Below are 22,324 nucleotides of genomic sequence, written 5' to 3'. Positions count from 1 at the left end.
GAAGGTTTTGCCTTAAGTACCAATACCTATTCTGTTTCATCTCCTTTTTTTAAACTTTAAATTTGTTAAGGTACTTCAGAGTCCATTGTGGGGTGAGAGGATGAAGGAACAATGGTTGTTGATGGATTTTTAGTTTAATGTTCTATTGATAGAAACCAAGCTTCTCAGAACCAGCTCAACAGAAGTAACAAATAAGCTTTGCAGAAACAGAGGTGATGTTTCCCCCTTTGATCCCCATATAGGTATAAGGTCCTTTGATTTAGATAAGCCTTCAATTATAAGCAAATCCTTGAGTGGCAACTATGATATCAGTAAAATCATAACACTTTTTAAAAATGTATCTTTAATCCCCTAATAGGCTTAATAATGATGGATCCTTTCATTTCTGGAGATAGCCTTATAGCCTTCATTCCTAAGTACCTGATTCTGTGAAATGTACTCAAACAAAGATGTAATAGTTTTTAAATTATTATTTAAATTCAAGTTAACATATTAGTTGCAGGAGTAATATTTAGTAATTCATCATTTACTTATAAACCCAGTGCTCATCCCAACAAGTGCCTTCCTTAATGCCCATCACCCATCTAGCCCATTCCCCCACTCCCTTCCCCTCCAGCAACTCTGTTGTTCTCTAGATTAGGAGTCTTTTATTATTTGCTCCCTGTTTTTATCTTATTTTTCCTTCCCTTCGCCTATATTCATCTGTTTTGTTTCTTAAATTCCACATATGAGTAAAATCTTATGGTATTTGTCTTTCTCTGACTTATTTCACTTAGCATAATACCCTCTAGTTCCATATACATTTTTGTAAATGGCAAGATTTCATTCTTTTTGATGGCTGAGTAATATTCCATTGTGTGTATGTGTGTATGTATGTGTGTATACATACATACATATATATACCACCTCTTCTTTTTTTTTTTATACCACCATCCATTCACCAGTTGATAGATATTTGGGCTCTTTCCATAATTTGGCTATTGTTGATAACGCTGCTGTAAACATTGGTGTGCATGTGCCCCTTCAAGTCAGCACTTTCGTATCCTTTGGATAAGTCCCACGTGGTGCAATTGCTGGGTCGTAGGGTAGCTCTATTTTCAACTTCTTGAGGAACCTCCACACTGTTTTCCAGAGTGGCTGTACCAGTTTGCATTCCCACCAACAGTGTAAGAGGGTTCCCCTTTCTCTGCATCCTCACCAACACATCTGTTGTGTCTTGAATTGTGAGGTGATATTTCATCATGGTTTTTATTTATATTTCCCTGAGGATGAGTGATTTTGAGCATCTTTTCATGTGTCTCTTAGCCATCTGTATGTCTTCTTTCAAAAAATGTCTATTTGTGTCTTCTGCCATTTTTAAATTGCATTATTTGATTCTTGGGTGTTGCTTTATACGTTCTTTTTTTATTTATTTTTATTTTTTATTTATTCAGAGGCAGAGAGAGAGAGAGGCAGGCAGAGAGGCAGAGACACAGGCAGAGGTAGAAGCAGGCTCCCTGCAGGGAGCCCAATGTGGGACTCGATCCCGGGTCTCCAGGATCACACCCCAGGCTGCAGGCGGCGCTAAACCGCTGCGCCACCGGGGCTGCCCTATAAGTTCTTTATATTTTTTGAATACTAACCCTTTATCAGATGTGTCATTCGCAAATATCTCCTCCTATTCTGTAGGTTGTCTTTTAGTTTTGTTGATTGTTTCCTTCCCTCTGCAGAAGTTTTTAGCTTGATGAAATTGCAATAGTTCCTTTTTGCTTGTTTCCCTTGCCTCCAGAGACATGTCTAGTAAGAAGTGGCTGCAGCCGAGGTCAAAGAGGTTGCTGCCTGTGTTCTCCTCTAGGATTTTGATGGTTGCCTGTCTTACATTTAGGTGTTTCATCCATTTTGAATTTTTTTTTGTGTGTATGGTGTAGGAAAGTGGTCCAGTTTCATTCTTCTGCATGTCACTGTCCAGTTTTTCCAACACCATTTGTTGAAGAGACTTTTTTTTTTAAGATTTTATTTATTCATGAGAGACCTACATAGGCAGAGGGAGAAGCAGGCTCCCCACAAGGAGCCGATGTGGGACTTGATCCCAAGACCCCAAGATCACGCCCTGACTTTCAGGTCAGGTCAACCACTGAGCCTGTGTCCCAAGACTGTCTATTTTTCATTGGATATTCTTTCCTGCTTTGTCAAAGGTTAGTTGACCATAGAGTTGAGGGCCCATTTCTGGGTTTTCTATTCTATTCCCTTGTCTATTTCTGTGCCAGTGCCACATTGCCTTGATGATCAGTTTTGTAATAGAGCTTAAAGTCCAGAATTGTGATGCCTCCAGTTTGCTTTTCTTTGTCAACATTACTTTGGCTATTCAGGGTCTTTTGTGGTTCCATACAAATTTTAGAATTGCTGTTCTAGCTCTGTGAAAAATGCTGGTGTTATTTTGATAGGGATTGCACTGAATGTGTAGATTGCTTTGGGCAGTATAGACATTTTAACAATGTTTGATCTTCCAATCCATGAGCGTGGAATGTTTTTTCATTTCTTTGTGTCCTCTTCAATTTCTTTCATAACTGTTGTGTAGCTTTCAGAGTACAGGTCTTTTACCACTTTGGTTAGGTTTATTCCTAGGTATCTTACAGTTTTTGGTGCAATTGAAATGGGATGGACCTCTTAATTTCTCTTTCTACTCCTTCATTACTGGTGTATAGAAATGCAGCAAATTTCTGTACATTGATTTTATATCCTGCAACTTTGCTGAATTCGTGTATCAGTTCTAGTAGTTTTTTGGTGGAGTCCTTCAGGTTTTCTACATAGAGTATCATGTTTGTGAATAGTGAAAGTTTGACTTCTTCATTGCCCAATTGGCTGCCTTTTCTTTCTTTTTGTTGTCTGCTGAGGCTAGGATTTCCAGTACCATGTTGAACAACAGTGGTGAGCGTGGACATCTGTGCCCTGTTCCTGACCTTAGGGGAAAGCTCCGTTTGTCCCCATTGAGAATGATGTTACCTGGGGGTCAAAGATGTAATAGTTGACTTTTTTTCTCAGTGTGTCTTATAAACCTACATGCTTTCTAAAGAAATATAAAAGTCAAAAACTTCAAGAATAGAATTCTTTTATAGTTATGAAATTTCAAGACATTTCAAGTTACAAAACATACTTAACCATTTTTGTATCACAGCAACCCAATAAAACCAGATTAGTTGACTATAAATGGGCACAATTTTATTGGAGTGCAGAAATGTTCCAAATCGGATAATGGTGATGATTGCACAACCTGATTAATTATTATTTTTTAAAGATTTTATTTATTTATTCATAGAGACACAGAGAGGCAGAGACACAGGCAGAGGGAGAAGCAGGCTCCACACAGAGACCGCGACGTGGGACTCGATTCCGGGTCCCCGGGATCACGCCCTGGACTGAAGGCGGCACTACACCGCTGAGCCACCCGGGCTGCCCAAATTCACGTATTTTAAGTATACAGTTCAATGATTTTTAGCTAATTAACCAGGTTGTGGGCAGCCCGGGTGGCTCAGCTGTTCAGCGCCGCCTTTAGCCCAGGACCTGCTCCTGGAGACCCGGATCGAGTCCCCACATCGGGCTCCCTGCATGGAGCCTGCTTCTCCCTCTGCCTGTGTCTCTGCCTCTCTCTGTTTCTCATGAATAAATAAATAAAAAATCTAAAAAAAAAAAAAAAAAAGTGAGTTTTATGGCATGTAAATTACACCTCGGTAAAGTTACACACAAGTTAGTTGCAATGCTTCCTATGGCCACAGAATGTCAGCAAAGTCAGCAATGAATGGTTTTTCCATAAACTTAATTTTCCAAGGAGGATGCCAGCAACTGCCAGATGTAGCTGTCTTTCACTACAGAAATACCTTTGTTCTGGCTCTCAGGTGCCTGAAGTTATGAAACACCAGAGTTAGCCTTCAAGAATAAGGAAACATTTTCAAATATTGATTTAAGCAGATCTACAATGATTGAAGTTATCCAATCATTTTATCCATGGTATAGACAATAAATAACACTAATCTCACACCACCATGGTTTTTAATAAGCAACTAGAAATTCTTTCTTACTGAAAATATTAAAATCATTTAAAACTAGTTTTGGATTACTTATACATTCTAGTAAAAGTATTTTATAAACTTTTATCTTTATGACTATTTTACATTTTTAAAACTACATTTTAAAGTACGATCTTTAAAAATTTGTTTTTAAAATATTTTGTTTACTTATTTTGAAGGAGAGATATAGAGCATGAGTGGGGGAGCAGGGGCAGACGAGAGGGAAAGTAGACTGCCTGCTGAGCAGGGAGCCCAGCTAGGACTCGATCCCAAGACCCCGGGATCATGACCTGAGCTGAAGGCAGACACTCAGCTGTCTGAGCCACCCAGGAGCCCCTGATTTTAAAATTTTTGATCTATGGAGCACCTGGGTGGCTCAGTAGACTGAAATGTCAGACTCTTGATTTTGGCTTAGGTTATGATCTCAGGGTGGTGAGATGGAACCCTACCCTCGTTGAGCTCCATGCTCAGGAGGGTCTGCTTGAGATTTTTTCTCTCTCCCTTTGCCCCACACCCCAGTTGCCTGAGCTCTCTCCCTCCCTGTCTCAAATAAATAGAAAAAAATTTTGATCTAAGTCCCTGAAAGTTAGACAAATTAACCAGTGAACTTTTCAAGTAACTGGGTAACATGAAAATATCTTTTGAAAGGAATATAGTCTCTCTCATTTCCTCTTTTGTTCTTTTGGAAACATAAAATGCATTGGATTATAGGAAGGCAAACCTTGTAATACACAATGAAAACCACAACCATGTCTGCACTGGTGATGCTTCCTCTTATGCAGTACAGCCCTGTTATGATTAAGAAGGGTGGAGGGAACTTGTGAGCTAGAAATTTCCTCTCAGTCATATTTGGAGCATATTTACAAGTAAAATAACATTTGTCCAAATAAAGTTTTCATGTGTCAAAATTTTAACGCAAATTAGGTTAGGTTTCCCAAATCAAATGGGTGACCTGTCTTCATTATGAGATCAATTTTTCAGTCTAAGGGATTTTTGCTTTTGAATTCTGGTTAATATTTAAAGCAATCCAAATGACAATTTTTTGGATTAATGATTTGAGAACCAGGAATCCAGTAACTGCTCACAGGGATAAGAAAAAAATAGAGCCTGAGGAAATGTTACTTACATTAACTTTTCTCAGAAATTTGAAGATCTGTTTTCTTTTCTTTTTTTTTTTTTTTTTAAAGACAAACGGGAATTTATTATTTTTTTTTAACAAATTTCTTATTTATTTATTTATTTATTTATTTATTTATTTATTTATTTATGATAGTCACAGAGAGAGAGAGAGGCAGAGACACAGGCAGAGGGAGAAGCAGGCTCCATGCACCGGGAGCCCGACGTGGGATTCGATCCCGGGTCTCCAGGATTGCGCCCTGGACCAAAGGCAGGCGCCAAACCGCTGCGCCACCCAGGGATCCTGAAGATCTGTTTTCTTCACAGCATCACCAAATGTCAAGGTCTAAGTAGAGGAAACTGAGGTTACGTGATGTGGCCAAAGTGATTAAGGAAGTGAATGGAAGAGTTGGGTCTAGAAACAGATTTTGTGGCTAGAAGCCCTAGGCCCTTGATTAAAACCCACATCCATTATTCATTCTGCACTTTATATTATCTGTAACATCGAGGGTTTTCTGTTGTTTTGTTGTTTCTGTAGTTCTTTTTAATCAGGATGGATTTGAAAAAACAAACAAACAAACAAACAAACAAACAGATAATGACAGCTTGATTCAAGCGCTATAAAATAAGTCATGAGACAATGATGTTTGGGATGATAAATGCTTTGGGAGAAATATTCAAGTAATTAGTTCTGGTGAAAATGCGTTAGGACTGAAAACGACACACGGACTCCTACTGTGCTTTGGTGAATGATGCCTACAACAGCCCAGCCATGGAGGGGTCTCCTAGCTGCTCTGCAAAGCTCCATGGCAACCAGTCTTCTTTACTCTCTGCCATTACACTAGGAGCTCCGGTTACAAGCACTGCTCTGCCAGAGACCCCCACCCCCACCCCCTGCCCCAGACTGCATGATCCTATAAGTATTTCTGGAGCAGGAGCAACTAGGCATTCAATGACGTAAGTCATGTCTCTTGACTAGAAAGATTAATGGGTCAGGCATGTTATGTACCCTTGATAAAAGAGATTTGTGGTCTACCCTTCAGGATCTAAGCGCCAACAAAATCCAGCTGGGTAGTATCAATTCAGACATCTGAATAAAAGGATAAATGAAACCATGCAAATAATACAGATCTATACATGCCTGAAAAAACAAAATTACACTGCCTAAAAGCTGAGACATTTGTGGCATCAGAGGTATTTTTATTTTAAATAAAATACTGGTTAGGTAATAAAATACTGACTGGTTAGGTAAGTTAAAGGATATTAAGAATTCTGGCTGACGAAAGTAGCATGTATGCATGTGTATTTTTAAAAACTTCTTGTGTGTGTATTGATCTTAAAACAAATTCATATTGAAATGGATTAATGTTCTAAAATTTGGAATGTCTAACATTCTGTTACTATTCATAATTTCATGTATTACAGCAAAAGTCTCTGAATTTAAGTCATTCAAAGGCATATTGTTAATGTCACTAACCTAACCTCTCGGCAATTGCCAAATATCATCAGTGTCTTAATCTCCAACTACTTTTTTTTTTATCTTTCAACCTCAGATAACAAATGCTGATCTTGGCATCTACTAAGCAACAGGATATACTATATATATTTTTTAACTTGAAAATGTCGTTGCTCTCCTACAGTGAATGAAAGATGGATTTTCCTCAGTATTGTCAATAACTTCTAGTGATATGATCATGCCTCTCTGATCCTTCTGAGCCCCACAGCCTGATAACAGGTTTAAGATAAGAATTAAAATGCTATCTATGGCCACAACTCAATGACACTGCAGCTAGCTGGGAGGGGTCGGGGATGGTGGGGAGAGGGCAAGACTCTTTGACCTTGGTCTCATTTTCCATTGTTCTAATCCCCTAATATAACTAGTTAGAAGCAATTAAAGCAAAATAAGCAATTTTACTGCAAACTGATCCTTTTAAAAATCACTTACTTACTGAAAATATGACCTGAAGCAATTTATAAAATTCCTGTATCAAATAGCTCATTCTTTTTGCAAGTAACTGTGTACTTGTATAATCAGGGGCAAATTACAGTGGGTAAATTATAGTGAATCCTTGAATAACCCAAGGGTTGGGGTACAGACAACCCCCTCCCCAGTTGAAAATCCATATATAACCCTCTTCAGTCTCCCAAAACTTTAATAGCCTGTTGACCAGAAGCCTTAATGTTAATAAAGTCAATTAATATGTATTTTATATATTATATACTGTATTCTTAAAATAAACTAAGCTGAGAAAATGTTAAAATCATGAGAAAAAAATTTAAAAAATCATGAGAGAATACATTTACAGTACCATACTGTAAAAAATCTGTCTATAAGTGGGCCCATGCAGTTCAAACCTATGTTGTTCAAGGGTCAACTATATACTTTCAAGATTTCTTTTACCTTGAAGATTTACTTCAATGTGTACAAGCATAACTTTGATATTGCCAACAGTTAGTCCTTAAACCAGTCATTTCCTCCTGATTAGCATCAGAGATTTTAGAAACCAGAGAGAAACTAATACATGCTTCTGCTCATCAGAAGAGGACAGGTTTGGCTATTCCTAGATCTAATTACTTGGAGCCATAGAATGGTCTTTCAGCAGGCCACACCACCTGCTTGACCAACATGCACTTCTCTCGTCCCTTCCCCTTTGGTTGAGGTTAGGTCAGAGACAGAGGCATTGTGCCCCTTGCCAGGTTCTGCTCTTGGTCCTGAGCTCTACCAGCCATGTGATCTTGGGCAAGCTACTTGACCTTGTCTCCAAGCCTGTTTCTTCATCGGCCAACTGGGAATGATAATAAAAGCACCAACACTTGTTGGGTTATGAGAATTAAATGTGATAAGCTATATACAGCACATTGTTTGCTGCCTGGCATAGACTAAGCACGCAGTAAATGGCGGCGATTAGTTTTGATGACAACTGCATGGTTACAGCATCCATAGACCTCAGCAAGCAACTGGAGAAAGTCCATGAAGTCTCCTTCCAGACTTATACTTACTAATGCAACTTCACTTGTTGACTTGAAGGATATATGCTGATTCCCTATAACTCTTTCCAGAAAGTCCAGATCACACAACTCTGAAAATGGGACAATAATGTAAAGAAACCAGTGGCATGATCAGTGAATTAAAGGTATCTCTTTCACAAAACGAAACTGGTAGCAGTGGCTGCCTTCCCAGGATGTGGCTTTGAGTCAGGGACAGAAAACTGACTTTTCACTATATGTCTTTGTATCTTTTGAATTTTGAACATCAAGTATGTGTTACCTATATCAAAAAAATGTTTTTCTTTTAAAAAAATATTTCTAACATGCTAATTTTTGAAAAGTAAAAAGACAGTTTGTAACATAAAAAAAGTTTATACCTCCCCCTCATGAGAGCTGGGGAACTGGAAGTCCAGCCTCACGTGCCGGTTGGAATGTCTGAGTGCCCATGGCTCTGTCATGCCCTCGCACACCCACAGCTGAAGGGTACATGCAGAAGCCCTGGGAGCTGAGAGAGAAAGGTTTAGGATTATTCAGGTTTTGACTGGCTTCTGCACAAAAGAACCAAAGGAATTACTACTGTAGATTTAGAGCAGGGGTTTCTGACTCTCTGATTCTACTGTCCAAGTAAGGCAAAGACAGGAATTGAGAGAGACCAAATAAAGTGTTTTGTGTATGTGTGTAGTCCAAATAACCCATGCTAGCTCAGCTTTTTCATGCTGTTTTCCCAAATATTTTTCTATTCTTTTTTTTTAAGGATTTTATTTATTTATTTATAAGACACAGAGAGAGAAGCAGAGACATGGTCAGAGGGAGCCTGACACAGGACTCAATTCCAGGACCCCAGGATCACGACTTGAGTCAAAGGCAGACACTCAACTGCTGAGCCACCCCGGTGCCCCCAAAATATTTTTCTAATAAAGAAATTTGAAAGAACTTAGCATCCTTTTGAAAATTAAGACTGGCTTCGGGCAGCCTACGTGGCTCAGCGGTTTAGCGCCACCTTCAGCCCAGGGTGTGGTCCTGGAGACCCGGGATCAAGTCCCACGTCGGGCTCCCTGCGCGGAGCCTGCTTCTCCCTCTGCCTCTCTCTCTCTCTCTCTCTCTCTCTCTCTCTGTGTGTGTCTCTCATGAACAAATAAATAAAATTAAAAAAAAAAAGGAAATTAAGACTGGCTTCGAAATAATGAGGGCATTTTATTTGAGCAAGTACAATTTAGTATAACAAAGATATAACAAAGTTAATTTTCTCCTTTTACTTATCACTTCCCATCCCTGATGGAATTATGTGTGAGTCTGTAAAGAAGATGGTCCTGAAAAGAAATTTTTTAAAAAAGATTTTATTTATTCATGAGAGACAGAGAGAAAGAGAAAGAGGCAGAGACATAGGCAGAGGGAGAAGCAGGCTCCCCACAAGGAGCCCAATGCCGGGACTCAATCCCAGGACCCTGGGATCATGCCCTGAGCTGAAGGCAGACACTCAGCCACTAAGCCACCCAGGCATCCCAGAAATATCTTGTTTAAAAAAAAAGATTTTATTTATCCACCTGAAAGAGAGAGAGAGACCGCACACAAGCTGGGGGAGGGGCAGAGAGAGAGAGAGAGAGAGGGAGAAGCAGACTCCCCTGCTGAGCAGTGAGTCAGACTCGAGGCTCCATCCCTGGACCCTGGGATCATGACCTGAGCCAAAGGCAGATGCTTAACCAACTGAGCCATTAAGGCACCCCCCTGAAAAGAAATCATAAATCTCATTATAAGTAAGCTACCACATAGTACTGCATGGCAAAATGGATCTTTAAAGAATAAACAATACTGTGTTAAAAATACTTTGCCCTGGGATCCCTGGGTGGCGCAGCGGTTTGGCGCCTGCCTTTGGCCCAGGGCGCGATCCTGGAGACCCGGGATCGAATCCCACGTCGGGCTCCCGGGGCATGGAGCCTGCTTCTCCCTCTGCCTGTGTGTCTCTGCCTCTTTCTCTCTCTCTCTTTCTCTATCATAAATAAATAAAAATTAAAAAAAAATACTTTGCCCTAAAAATACATTGTAATTCTAAAATGTATAAATATGAAATGTAGCTATGGTAAGATGGACATATATAGAAATAAGCTATACACAAAGCATAAATATTGAAATATACCATGCTCGAGTAGTTCAGAATCAGGCCTGTGCCTTTAGGATGACCCTAGAAAAGATGAGCCACATCTAAGTTCCTGAAGACCTTGGGACACACGATAGAAGAAAGTCAGTGCATCATGGCTAGCCAACTGGCAGCAGCTTTTCTTGTCCCATACAGGTCCAAACTACTTATTATTATTGGTTCCAGACTAAAACAACAGTGTGTTGGTTTCACGAGTCTTCTTTTTTTTTTTTTTTTTTACAGTGTACTTTAGGCACTCAGCAAACTGTCCACTGTAGTGGACATTAAGAATCTCTGGAGAAAAAAAAAAAAAAAAAAGAATCTCTGGAGAAAACTGAGAAGTGTGGCTGCTGATGAGAAAGGTCCTGTTTTGGGCAAGCCTGGCTCTCAAACACATTTAAATACATGGCAGAAGTTCATTTCCTTTATTCTCCCATTCCAAATGTTTTAACAGCGTGAACTACCTAGTTAGATCTGACAAGGTGGCATAATCCCACGATTCAGGATCAGTAATTTCTACATCCCAAAGTCCAGATTCTGAAAATTTTAGGAGAAAAGAAAAGCCGCGAATGCAATGACAGCTCGTCGTCCTGCAGGACACCTGCAGACCCAGTGGTGCAGTGCCCCGGAGGGGGGGTGCGGGCTGCGGGCTGGCAGCGGGGTGCAGGCAGCCTCTAAGGCTGAAGGGAAAGCTAGCAAACCGTGCTATCTTTAGTAGCTAGTTTTGGTGTCAGGGACAAATTAGAGGAGCGAGAATGAAAAGCTCCCACACCCCTGGGAGAGCTCAAGCCCCCATCCCACCAGCTCCCCGAGTTGCGGGTCGGCGCCCTCCCTGCACACACCATCAGCGCCCACACGCCAGCCTCCCACACCGCACACTGATGCCTGATGGTGCACAGGAGCCCGAGACCCTCCCCGCCCGGGGCAGGGGAGGGGCGGGGGGAGGGGAATCTTCGCGAGCAATCCAGAGCTGCAGTTCCTCTCTCCTGGCGGTGATCCTGTAGCTGCTGCCGGGCCTGCGTGCAGGCCTTCCCCGCAGCCGGCTGCTCCCGCCTGGGGCCCGCACCGCTGCGCCGTCGGGGCTGGGGCACCCGCCTAGGCCGAATCTGGTCCTGATGCCCTCGTTCCGTGGCTGAATGAAGCAACCCTGGTTTTTCCTACCTCCCGGCTTCTGGTTTTGTGAGGGAATGAAACCTCCTTACTGTTTAAACCACTGGGGAGTGGGGAGACCTCTGCTTTTTGAAGCCCCAAGTCGTCGGATGCAGCCCCCTTCCTCTGAAATCACGCACACACACTAACGTGGCACACCCACTCACTCTCCAGACTAAAGGCTCGAGTCAGTCCTAACATTCTCCTAAATTCATCTCCTAAATTCAAGCTCCTCGAGCAGAGCGCAGTCTGTCTCCTCCCGGTGGGAATACCCTCCTCCCCAGTACTGGGTCACTTTGGGGCCCTGTTCTAGATCTGCCCCCTCCAACAACAGTATCTTATTTCATCCCTGCCTACATCTGTCCCTGGCTCTAACATATGGCATCTCCTGTCTCTGCCACACATCTTGTCCACTCATCCTTGTGTCCCCCCTCTCCGCGTCTACCACGCGGAGAACACGCCTGATTTACACTGAGCAGAAAGCATTGTCTTCCTTCACCTGAAACATGGGATTTTCCTTTTTTTCTTGTCCTCTTTCTTCATCTTACTTCTCTGTAGGAGAAAAGGCAATAATTGAGATAAAAGAAATTCAGAGCCCAGACTCTGAAGGAAGGTAAGTCTTTCTGAAGGAAGCCCAAAATGGCCTGGCCTGCCTTCTGGGGGTTACAGTTTAGGGAAAGAATGACGATGGGGAGGCACTGCAGTGAGGCAGCACACTGGTGACCTCCTTAACGCACTGACTGGCTTCCACGGACCAAAGCAGGAGCTGGGGCGCACCCTTAACAAATCAGAAGTTAGAGGACCCGGCAGGGTGCAGCACACAGCAGGCATTAAACAGATGTCTCTGGAGTGAATGAGGATGACAGGAGCATCTTGTCATGAAGCATCATGATTAGGGCTTTGGGCTTATACTTTTAGAGCTTTTTATTATGCAAACAGAACAAAAAGTAAATGCCAGTAAGAACATTGCTGGCTCAATGTAATGGACTTCATCTGAATGTGCTGACATAAAAATCTTTGATCTCATGTAGACTTCAAGCTGTCTTCAAACGGAAAATAAAATCTTGGGTTGTTACTTTAAAACTCCTACGGCAGCCATTAGCTGAAACGCAAAATAGGGGGCCATCTGCAGAAAGGCCTACTCCAGCATCACATGACCTGAATCTCTGGTAGCTGCTCTTCTATGTAACAGCTCTGGGGCCATCCCTCTGATGGGATGGTGGAAGGAGCATTCACAGAGAGCATAACCCAGTGTAGAAATTGGCTCATATACCCTTGAAGGTATGCGATTACAATTTTAACTTTTTTTTTTTAAACAATTTTAACTTTTAACACATTCCAGATATTAAAAATTTCTTGTAACTTTCATTAGGTTCATTCATTCAGACCAACACTAAGAACTTCTGTAAGATCTTTTATATTACACAATACAGTAAAAACCGTAGTAAATGTTCAGATAGTTAAATGAGCACCAAACACTATAAAGTGTAACCAGCATGGTTCTATTAAAAACTCTCTTCAACTATGGCATTCAAGGACAGCAATACAATATTTTTTTTTTTTACAAAGCAACTAATATAAAAATCTGCAAATGCCATAAATTCATTTATAGGCTCTTATTTTCATATAGGCATGTCACTAGATTCTTTCAATTCTTCCTTTCAATTCTTTCCCGAGGTATTTTTTTGTGGTTTGCTTTTATTGTACTGCTGGGTGCATTATCTTTGATCATCCTTTCCTAAAATGATTTTTAAAGACCCGCAAAAAATTTTATTGCATAGGACACTATTCATGACACAGAGGTTGGGTACTGCAAATATGTGGCACTGGAACAAGTCTTACAAATATTGCATTTTAAGAATTTGTTACATACTTTTTTTTTTTTTTTTTTTTTTTTACAGCTTGTCTCTTTTAAAAAAATCGAAGTTATAGCTAAGAGTTAACTACAGTGAGGCATTTTAGGAATGTCAGAGGTTAGAGAATACGGTGAATGATACAAAGGAAAAAAGCCATAATTCTTGCTGGCTATAATATTGTATTGCCTTCAAAAGCAACTGTACATGTTGTAATCAGTTCATAGTTAAATATTTCTACTAATCTGTTTTAGGAGAGCAAATGTCTTTCAAAGTTTCGAGTTCCTCTATGAGCTTCTTGTTCTGAACTTCCAGCACTGCAACTCGACTCTCCAGACATTTTACATATTCTTTCTTTCGACGTCGACATTCTTTAGCAGCTTCCCTGAAAAAAAGTAGAAGCAAGAGGGCAAACAAAACATTTTTTTTGCGTGCTATTGACAAGCAGACTGAAGTAAGCTTGGTAAATCTGATCATGGCTGCATTCCAAATCTTGGAACAGCATACCCAATTCAATGTCAAACACTAAGCCACACTGGATTCTCAAGGGTCACAAGTGTCCCTTCCACAAGTCCACATGGCAATTAGTAGAATTGCTGCATCTCCTGCCTTGATTAGAGTTCACAGTAAACAAGGTCCAAGTCAAAGACAGTTACTCTGCTTTATGGCAATAAAGATCTTTGAGGGCTTTGAGTTCCTCAATGAGAGTCTTGTTTTGGTTTTCAAGCACAGCCACACGATTTTCAAGACATTTGACATATTCTTTCTTCTTCCTGCGACACTCCCGGGCAGCTTCCCTGGAACCAATACAAGGCAAATGACTATAGGAACACCCTCTCAGCACAGCCCAGACTGGCTCAAATGAACTTCTGCCCCCCAAACTCAACAGCCAATCAATGCCAGGGAAGGTTTGTACAAAGCCACACAACAAACGTAAGCAAGCACATGCCTTTTGTAAAATTAGTTTAGAACAACAGGAAAGACTTGAGAGCATGATCAATGTGTCCATCCTTCGTTGTAAATGGGTGTTTTCTTAGGGCACACATTCCATGGTAACAGTGACCAGAATGGTTTTTAGTCACCTAAAACAATAGGACCACATCCCCAAGTGGAATTTCTACAAAAACATTTACAGATCCTTTCAATTCTCTTACTTATCTTTGTCCACAAAAGGCCACATATTCCATCACAATGAGTTAACTTTATTTGGTCAAAAATGTTAGAAAAATCAATCCTCAGAAACTTGAAATGTCCATATTGGAGATTTTGTTTCTTCAAGACTGAATCTCAGTAAAACAAATAAACTCAACTACAACTGCAAGGAGCAGCTTATTGGCTAGAAAACAACCTGGATAAAGACAACAGTCAGCAAGTCACACACACATTTTCAAAAACCAAAATGAAATGGAGTCTGATTCTGAAAATTAAGGAAAGGAAGAAGGGAGGGTACAGAACACAACACCCGATATTATTTGGATAATTTAAACACATGAAGTGAGAACACCACAATTAAAACTTTGGCAAGGAAGCTACTACATAACTCAACAGTATATTTCAAGACTTTTCCAATCACGTGCATTTACTACCCAATATATGGATCTTTAAAGCACTGTAGATGTGCCCAGAGGAAGGAACAGAGTGGCTGAAGCAACAAACACAAATACACAGATGAGATGAGTCAGTCATTTCACGCATAACCCCACCAAAAAATGATAAATACAGCCAACATTTTTCTCTTTCTCCTTTTTTTTCAGGATGGGAGGGGGAGCAACTACATCATTTAACTCCTCTATAGAATATACCCTCTGATAACAGTGTTCTTTTGGAGGAGTCAGTTGAAAATAACTGCCTTTGGGGTATGCTTCATATCAAAAAAGCCTACATTGAAAGAGATAAACATATATTAACAAGAGTCATGTTGGACGTCTAAATGCCAGTAACTATAATGCCAGCTTGCACTGCTGCAATTCTGAACCAAGAGTGATGTGCACAACAGACTTGGCCAATTCTGTTTTATTTTTAGGATAGTTGACTAACAACTGGTTATCTGTTTTTTTTCTACATGGGACCAAGTGTCAGCAGAAAAAAAGACCTTGAAATCCCAGTGAACTGCAGGAAAAGATCAACCCCTACTTCCTAGCCAAGAACAATGCACTCGCCCTGTGAACTCACAAAGTTCTCAGACTTCTCAACTAGTTAACAAAAAAATTGAAAGATGTAAAAAGTGAACAGAATCTGATAAATACAGGTTGATTTAATCTAAATTATGCATAGGGAAATGTTGAGAATAAATCCAAGCACGCTCATAAATTTGCCAATCTTCTACAAAGGAACTAAAATACATTTAGTTATTAGCTAAAATACCTAGGTTTTCATGATTGAATACCAAGGTTTTCAAGATTGAATCTTACTAAATTCTAGATCTGGAAGAAAGATAATAATTTTACAAAACAAGTTACTATCAAATGAAATTTTACATATCTGATAGCAGTGCTGTGGGATATTTATCTTTTTATTTTCTATACCAAGGTGTACTATTTATTGTAAATATCATAACTCACATCCCATGTGGGAATGGGCACGTTACCAAAGTTCCAAGCCAAAACTTTAAATGATCACACCAGTAGATGGTACATTCCTAAGTACTTCCCAGCTATGGAAAACACCTGTTTCTTCTATTAATAGTTAGCTCAGTTTTCAGGCCTTGCATGTGTCTGGATATATCCTCAGCATGGAGAGGAAACACACGATAGAGAGGAAATGTTGACAAGGCTATAAAGAAACTATAAAGAAATATAAACTGTTGCTGGACTGGGAGAAATATCTATCAGATCTATCATAAATGCCAGCCAGAGAATAAAAAGGGAATGTATGAGAGGTCTTTTGTGTTAATAAGTATAACCTATATACTTTCCATGAAATTCAATCTGAAGCTTACTCTGGGGTCTATTTGAGTGACTCTGATGTAGCACAGTGGGCAGGCTCTGGAAGAAAGACCACCTGATTGTACATCCAGGTTCTGTCCAGTGTGGGCTGCGTGATCTTAACCAACTTATTATTTAACCTCTTGGAACTTCAGTCCCTCATCTGGAAAGTAAGGAGAATATCCAGACCTCATCTCATGCGAATGTAATGGGAAGAGTTAAAGAAACAGTAGAAACAAAGCACTTAAAACCTGCATATGGTACTTGCTCAACTGAGCCACTTATTAGCTATTTATCATCTGCTCTTCCCTCATCTTGCTCTGAAATTGAGGTCGGGAAAGGTAAAATCCCTCAGAATCCCTTGCAACTAGGGATTCTAATAGCTATTTCTAGCCAAGGAAATGTGGGTTAAAAGATGCTTCGAGGGTCTTCCAAGAGAAGTTTCCAGAAGGGCTAGACTCAGCTGGGCTCAGTTTTGGCTCTGGCCCTCCTCCTTTCTTTCCGCCTAGAGATGTGGCAGCCATGTGGTAATCCTTAGAACAAATGTCACATGTTGAAGGTGACAGAGCAGGGAGGAGAGCCTGGATCCCTGATGACACTGCTGAGCCTTTGTTCTGGCTGCACATACCCTGGACCAGCCACATAAGATCAAAATAATGTCTACAAGGTGAAGGCTCTATTTCCCTGGATTATTTACAGCCCAAACGCAGATGTTATCCAATAGCTGTTATTAGTTAATTTTTTTAACCTAAAATTTCATGATTGTTTTCATCAGGGAAATTTTTTATGTATGTGCAGGTAGTTGTAGGGCATGTTTAGGGGAACCCATTGCCTAATATTTCATCTATTTCATTTTGTAAGTCTACTGACAATATTTTTTAATCTAAAAATAAAGGTAAAGAATAAAGACAAAAGGGAAATAAGAACACTACTTTCTAGGTCTTTCTTTTTTATTTTCTTTAGGAAAATAAGACATCAATGAACACTTTTACAGTTTGCATTATTGCCACACTTTATATTTCTAAACTGAACTTCATAACGTACATTCCGGGACCATAGAAGGAATTATTTTCAAAGTTTCCTGAAATCTCTGAAAAGGACAGTTTTTAAATTTCCATATTCCTCCATCAGATCTAAGTTAGAGATCTTTGATAGCAAGACTTTCATATAATAACGTATGATACTATGTGAGCTCCACCCATTCAGCCCCTTCAGAATTTTTCTTTTTTTTTTTTTTTATTTAAGATTTTATTTATTTATTTGAATGAGAGAGAGAATACAAGCTGGAGGAGGGGCAGAGAGTGAAGCAGACTCTCCACTGAGCAGGGAACCCAACATGTGACTTGATCCCAGGACCCCGAGATTATAACTGAGCTGGAGGTAGTCGTCCAACCAACTGAGCCACTGAGGCACCAACCCCTTCAGGATTTCTGAGTAAAATGCTGACAATGAAAAAGATGAACCCAGCATGACTTAGTTAATGGAGAACCACCACCGATAGAGATGCGTATATCTCAATGATCCTATTTCTGGTCATCTGTTGCATTTTCCAGGGCACAAAACTCTATCTAGTGATCTGTGATAACTACAATGCTTGGGAACTGAAGCCAACTTAAAGAGTCCTATAATAATATATCAAACTGTGACAATTGAAGGACTATTAGTAAAGTGAATATAGCTGCTCCTGGTTCACATTCAATTACAAAGGACAATTATGATGTCAGCACTTATCTCTGAATTGTAGTAGCTCAGAGGCCACAATTTCTAGATTAAGTAGCCTGCTAATGCTAAACAAACCACCATCATGTGGTTCTGGTCAGAGATGAGCACATGATCCCATCTGAAATGTTTTGTTTTCGGGGATCCCTGGGTGGCTCAGCGGCTCAGCGTTTTAGCGCCTGCCTTTGGCCCAGGGCGCGATCCTGGGTTCCAGGATCGAGTCCCACGTCGGGCTCCCGGCATGGAGCCTGCTTCTCCCTCTGCCTGTGTCTCTGCCTCTTTCTCTCTCTCTCTGTCTATCATGAATAAATAAATAAAATATTTTTAAAAAAATGAAATGTTTTGTTTTCTTACAATGAGGGCATGATTTAACATTTAAAAATAAGGTGACCAGACAATTGGGAAAATTCTTAGGCTATTCTACTCATTTTGAAAATCAGATTAATTTGCACCATTTTCCATCATAAAAACTAAACCAAAAAATAGTATTACATATCAAACTAAATAATTTTGGAAAATGCCATTTTTATTACATATTCCTGTTTAAAAAATAAAATGACAGAAACATGGCACAAGAATAAGTTAGAAAATGACAGAGTATGAACTGAAAGTACATATGCTATAGTATTAGGTATCTCTAAGTTATGGGGCTCTAAGTAATTTTATTTCTTTCTGTTGCTTTGTATTTGCACTTGACTAAAATTTATCAGAATTAATATGTATTTCAGTATAATATAGAAAAAGTCACAAAATAGATAAAAACAAACTACATACAACAGGCTTAGAAAATTCTTACTTATTTAAACTTAAGTAAACTCTACCCCATTGAATCCAAGATCAAGAGTTGCATGCTTTACTGACTAAGCCAGCCAGGTGCCCCTACAAGACTTAGAAATTCTTAACTCACAGTTAAATTCATTTTGCTTATAAAGACACTAAAAAATTAAACTTATCACTTACTTCACAAAGTAAATACCAAGTAAAAAATAAATCTTTATTTGTAATAAAGCTCTTCCATAATCATTAAAAAAATTAATATCTTTTAGACATTACCCTTACAACACATAGGGAAGCGCCTCCTCTGATGAAATGGTTTCAGGGATAGGGAGTCTGATGACAAGACAATCTAATTACCATTACATGCAGAGCACAAACCCCAAAATGCCACAGAACATGTAACTTGGGAGAAATGGCTTGGGAAAAGCGATTTTTTAAAAAAGCCCCACAGCAATAAGTTATGTGTCCAATAAGCGGTTACTGGTTTCCAGTGAAACATCCTACCTGTTTTTCATTAGCCTCAGCTCTCGTTTGCGTGTTGCTTCTTCAGCTAGTTGCTGGGGACTGTGCAAACTTCCTGGCGAGGCAGCCATCACTACTCCCTGTGGCAATGCAGTAGTAGGAGCTCGGATCTGGTAAGTTGGCATGTCACCAGTGGCGGCTGCAATGAAACAAAATGCGACAAGTTTATATAAACAATTCACAACTTGATCTTTTATATAAAATTGATGTGGAAATAACACACTTCTTTTTACATGTCATAAGAAGTGACCTTGCTGATGTGTAAGGTGATTATTCTGAGCATTTAAGTTTTAGGTATCTAAGATCTTCAGCATTTTGAACAATAATATTCAGTATGCTCTATTACTGTTAAGGTAGAAAAATGCCCCAATGCATTTTAGAAAGGTTTTTATCAAAGGCTAAATTAGGGAGGCTTTTCAACTGCTCTCTGGGGGAAAAAAGCCCTGATCTGTTTGTGAATTCACATGATGTAAATACTTTCACCATGGCCAATTTCAAGCTACCAGTGTGACCTCACAGAATAGGGAGATGGGGAGACATACATGGTAAGTAGTACACCATACAGATAAAAGAGAGGTAAATAACCTCAAGAGCATAGATAAAATTATGAGAAGTGATGAGTTTTGAGTATTTATTGGTTTTAACATAACTTGTTAAATATATATGTATTTCTTTATATATACTTAATTTTTAATAATGGCTCTTTTTTACAATCAGCTCACAAAAACCCTGAAAATTTAATAATCACTCTAGCATGTCAGTGGGAGCTGGCTCTAACATACTACTGCAAAAATTTTAATTAAGCAGAACATTTCCAGGATGCCCGGGTGGCTCAGAGGTTGAGCGCCTGCCTTTGACCCAGGACATGATCCTGGAGTCCCGGGATCAAGTTCCACATCAGGCTCCCTGAATGGAGCCTGATTCTCCCTCTGCCTGTGTCTCTGCCTCTCTCTCTGTATCTCTCATGAATAAATAAATATAATCTTAAAAAAAAAAAAGCAGAACATTTCCATTCTCTGAATATTCCAGATGAAGAGATTTTCCTGTACCCTATTATCATGCCTGAGACAGTTGCTGGATGTCGTTAAATACAAGTCCTTCTACCAGAAGATGACTGAGGTATTGGAAGGGAAATACTACCTCGCTGTATTTTCAGTTTAAAAACCAAAACAAAATAAAAAAACAAAGAAGCAAAGCTCTACTTAAGTCTAGTTTATCTGGGGGATGATAATTTCTGCCTCTTGTAGGTTTCTTGAGATAATAATACATTCTAAGTATTCAATTAAAAAACTTTTCTAATTAAAGTATATTCATAGTTAAACGACAGACTTAATATTTACTTAGTATTTAGACTGAATACTAAAAGTCCCCCGTTTCATAATTTATACTCAACATTTGCCTTTCTCTACTGCAATAAACATAGCTTCCTAGAAAAGACAGATGGATTTAAGTGATGAAATATGCTTCTACCATCACTGTTTCAACTTTGAGAATGTATGGTTCAGAGTTAATCCGACACCCCAAGATATTACAAAATTCATGCTATCTCAAAGTTATATGCAAGAAATAGGTTTTACAAAAGTTATCAAATCCAGGGTGCCAGGGTGGCTCAGTGTTCAAGCATCTGCCTTTGGCCCAGGGCGTGATCACAGGGTCCTGGGATCAAGTCCCACATCAGGCTCCCTTCATGGAGCCTGCTTCTCCCTCTGCCTGTGTCTCTGCCTCTCTCTGTGTGTCTTTTATGAATTTAAAAAAAAAATTTTTTTTAAAGTTATCAAACCCTACAAAAATTGGTCTGAACCAATGCCAATCAAAATATAAAACACATCACTTCCATATTTCATTAAAATGCATTATAACCATTAAGAGCTGAAATTTTACCCAAAGGGGACACAAAGACTTTTTTTCACTTACATAAAATATTACAACTGAAAATAGCCAACCAGTTTAAAAGGTTAATAAAAAACTGATCTATGTGCTCCTTTTTGGGTAAATGCCAGGGTTTTTTCCCCCTTAGAGCTTAAGAATTAGGTGAAAAAAATGTTTTAAATTTTTAAAATATGGCTTTGGGGGAAGAGCACCTGAAAAGTCTTCATAAGATTAACAAAAATACCACTTATAAAGTTGCACTGCTCCTTCCTTTATATATATATGATTTTTCAAACAATGGTGATTAATAGTAACTGTGATAAATATAATGATCACCAGCAAATTCTCTATCAATAATGAACTTGGGAAAAACCCTAAATTTGTTTTTGTGACCATTTAAAATACTGTATACATAGTTATTCATTATATGTCATAGGAAATCTTACGGCTTTGAAATATTTAAGAAGAAAACTTTTAAAAGTTTTAAACTGTTAACCCACTAAAGATTTTTTATATTTTAATCGTATTGTCAGAGGAGATAGAATGGAGCACAGAATAACATAGTTCTCTCCTCCTCTCTCTTTACCCACATCCAGGGAAGAAGGTTACGGGATCATAAAGGTTGAAACAATGGGACAGCTGGAGGCGACACAGGCTTTCTAAAACTGGAACAATAGCCAGTGACGAATGAGAAGTTTATAAGAAGTTTATGTGTCACTGTGTGGACATTTGCAGGCAGCATGGATGCATACCTTGGTCTAGGGTTGTTCTTTTGCAAATGCTGGTCACAGAAAAGTGCAATAAAACTAATAGAGGAGTTCATTATACTCTCTCCTTTTGTGCACATCGGCTATGTTCTGTACTATAGTTAGAGCTGAATGCTCAGAGGACATGTAGAAGTTAGTTTAAGAGTATCCACTCTTTTTTAAAAAAGGAGAAAAGGGGGGCAGGCAAACTTCACAGATGAAAACTAAAGTTCATCCATTGGACTTACAACCAGAAATGGTTCTAAACTTTTGCCGGTTTCCAAAAGGTTTCAGCTGAAACCACCCTCACAGGACCAAATTTGGCAACATGAAGAATAAAAGCAATTCAGAACAAGTATTCTTAAAACATTCTGAGCAATAGCTCAGGAAAAAGATATCATTTTAAAAGGCTATCGTGGAAGGGGCTGAAATATTTGGATATATATCAGTTCTGGGGTGTTAGCTAATAAATTGGGTTTTATTG

The 22,324-nt window shown here is 39.3% G+C and overlaps 1 protein-coding gene and 1 long non-coding RNA gene across 32 annotated transcripts in view; one reads left to right on the top strand and one right to left on the bottom strand.

Moving 5' to 3' along the window:
• The first annotated feature begins 156 nt into the window (after positions 1 to 156).
• LOC144313619 (uncharacterized) lies at positions 157 to 22,009 on the top strand. Its single transcript, XR_013379218.1, has 3 exons — positions 157 to 212; positions 20,255 to 20,344; positions 21,691 to 22,009. It is a non-coding gene; the product is annotated as an uncharacterized LOC144313619 (long non-coding RNA).
• The window catches only part of CREM (cAMP responsive element modulator), a 74,600-nt gene continuing 65,107 nt past the window's right edge, over positions 12,832 to 22,324 (bottom strand). For 20 of the 31 annotated variants that reach the window (XM_077896619.1, XM_077896629.1, XM_077896615.1 and 17 more), the window contains 2 exons: positions 19,208 to 19,364; positions 12,832 to 13,668 (listed from right to left, as the gene is read on the bottom strand). In XM_077896619.1, the coding sequence (XP_077752745.1) occupies positions 13,524 to 13,668; positions 19,208 to 19,364 (302 nt within the window). In that variant the 3' untranslated portion in view covers positions 12,832 to 13,523. The other 11 variants (XM_077896616.1, XM_077896618.1, XM_077896627.1 and 8 more) reach the window with 2 other exon arrangements.

Source organism: Canis aureus, chromosome 5 (genome assembly GCF_053574225.1).
Source record: "Canis aureus isolate CA01 chromosome 5, VMU_Caureus_v.1.0, whole genome shotgun sequence".
Taxonomy (NCBI): domain Eukaryota; kingdom Metazoa; phylum Chordata; class Mammalia; order Carnivora; family Canidae; genus Canis; species Canis aureus.
This window is presented reverse-complemented; position numbering and strand designations above follow the sequence as displayed.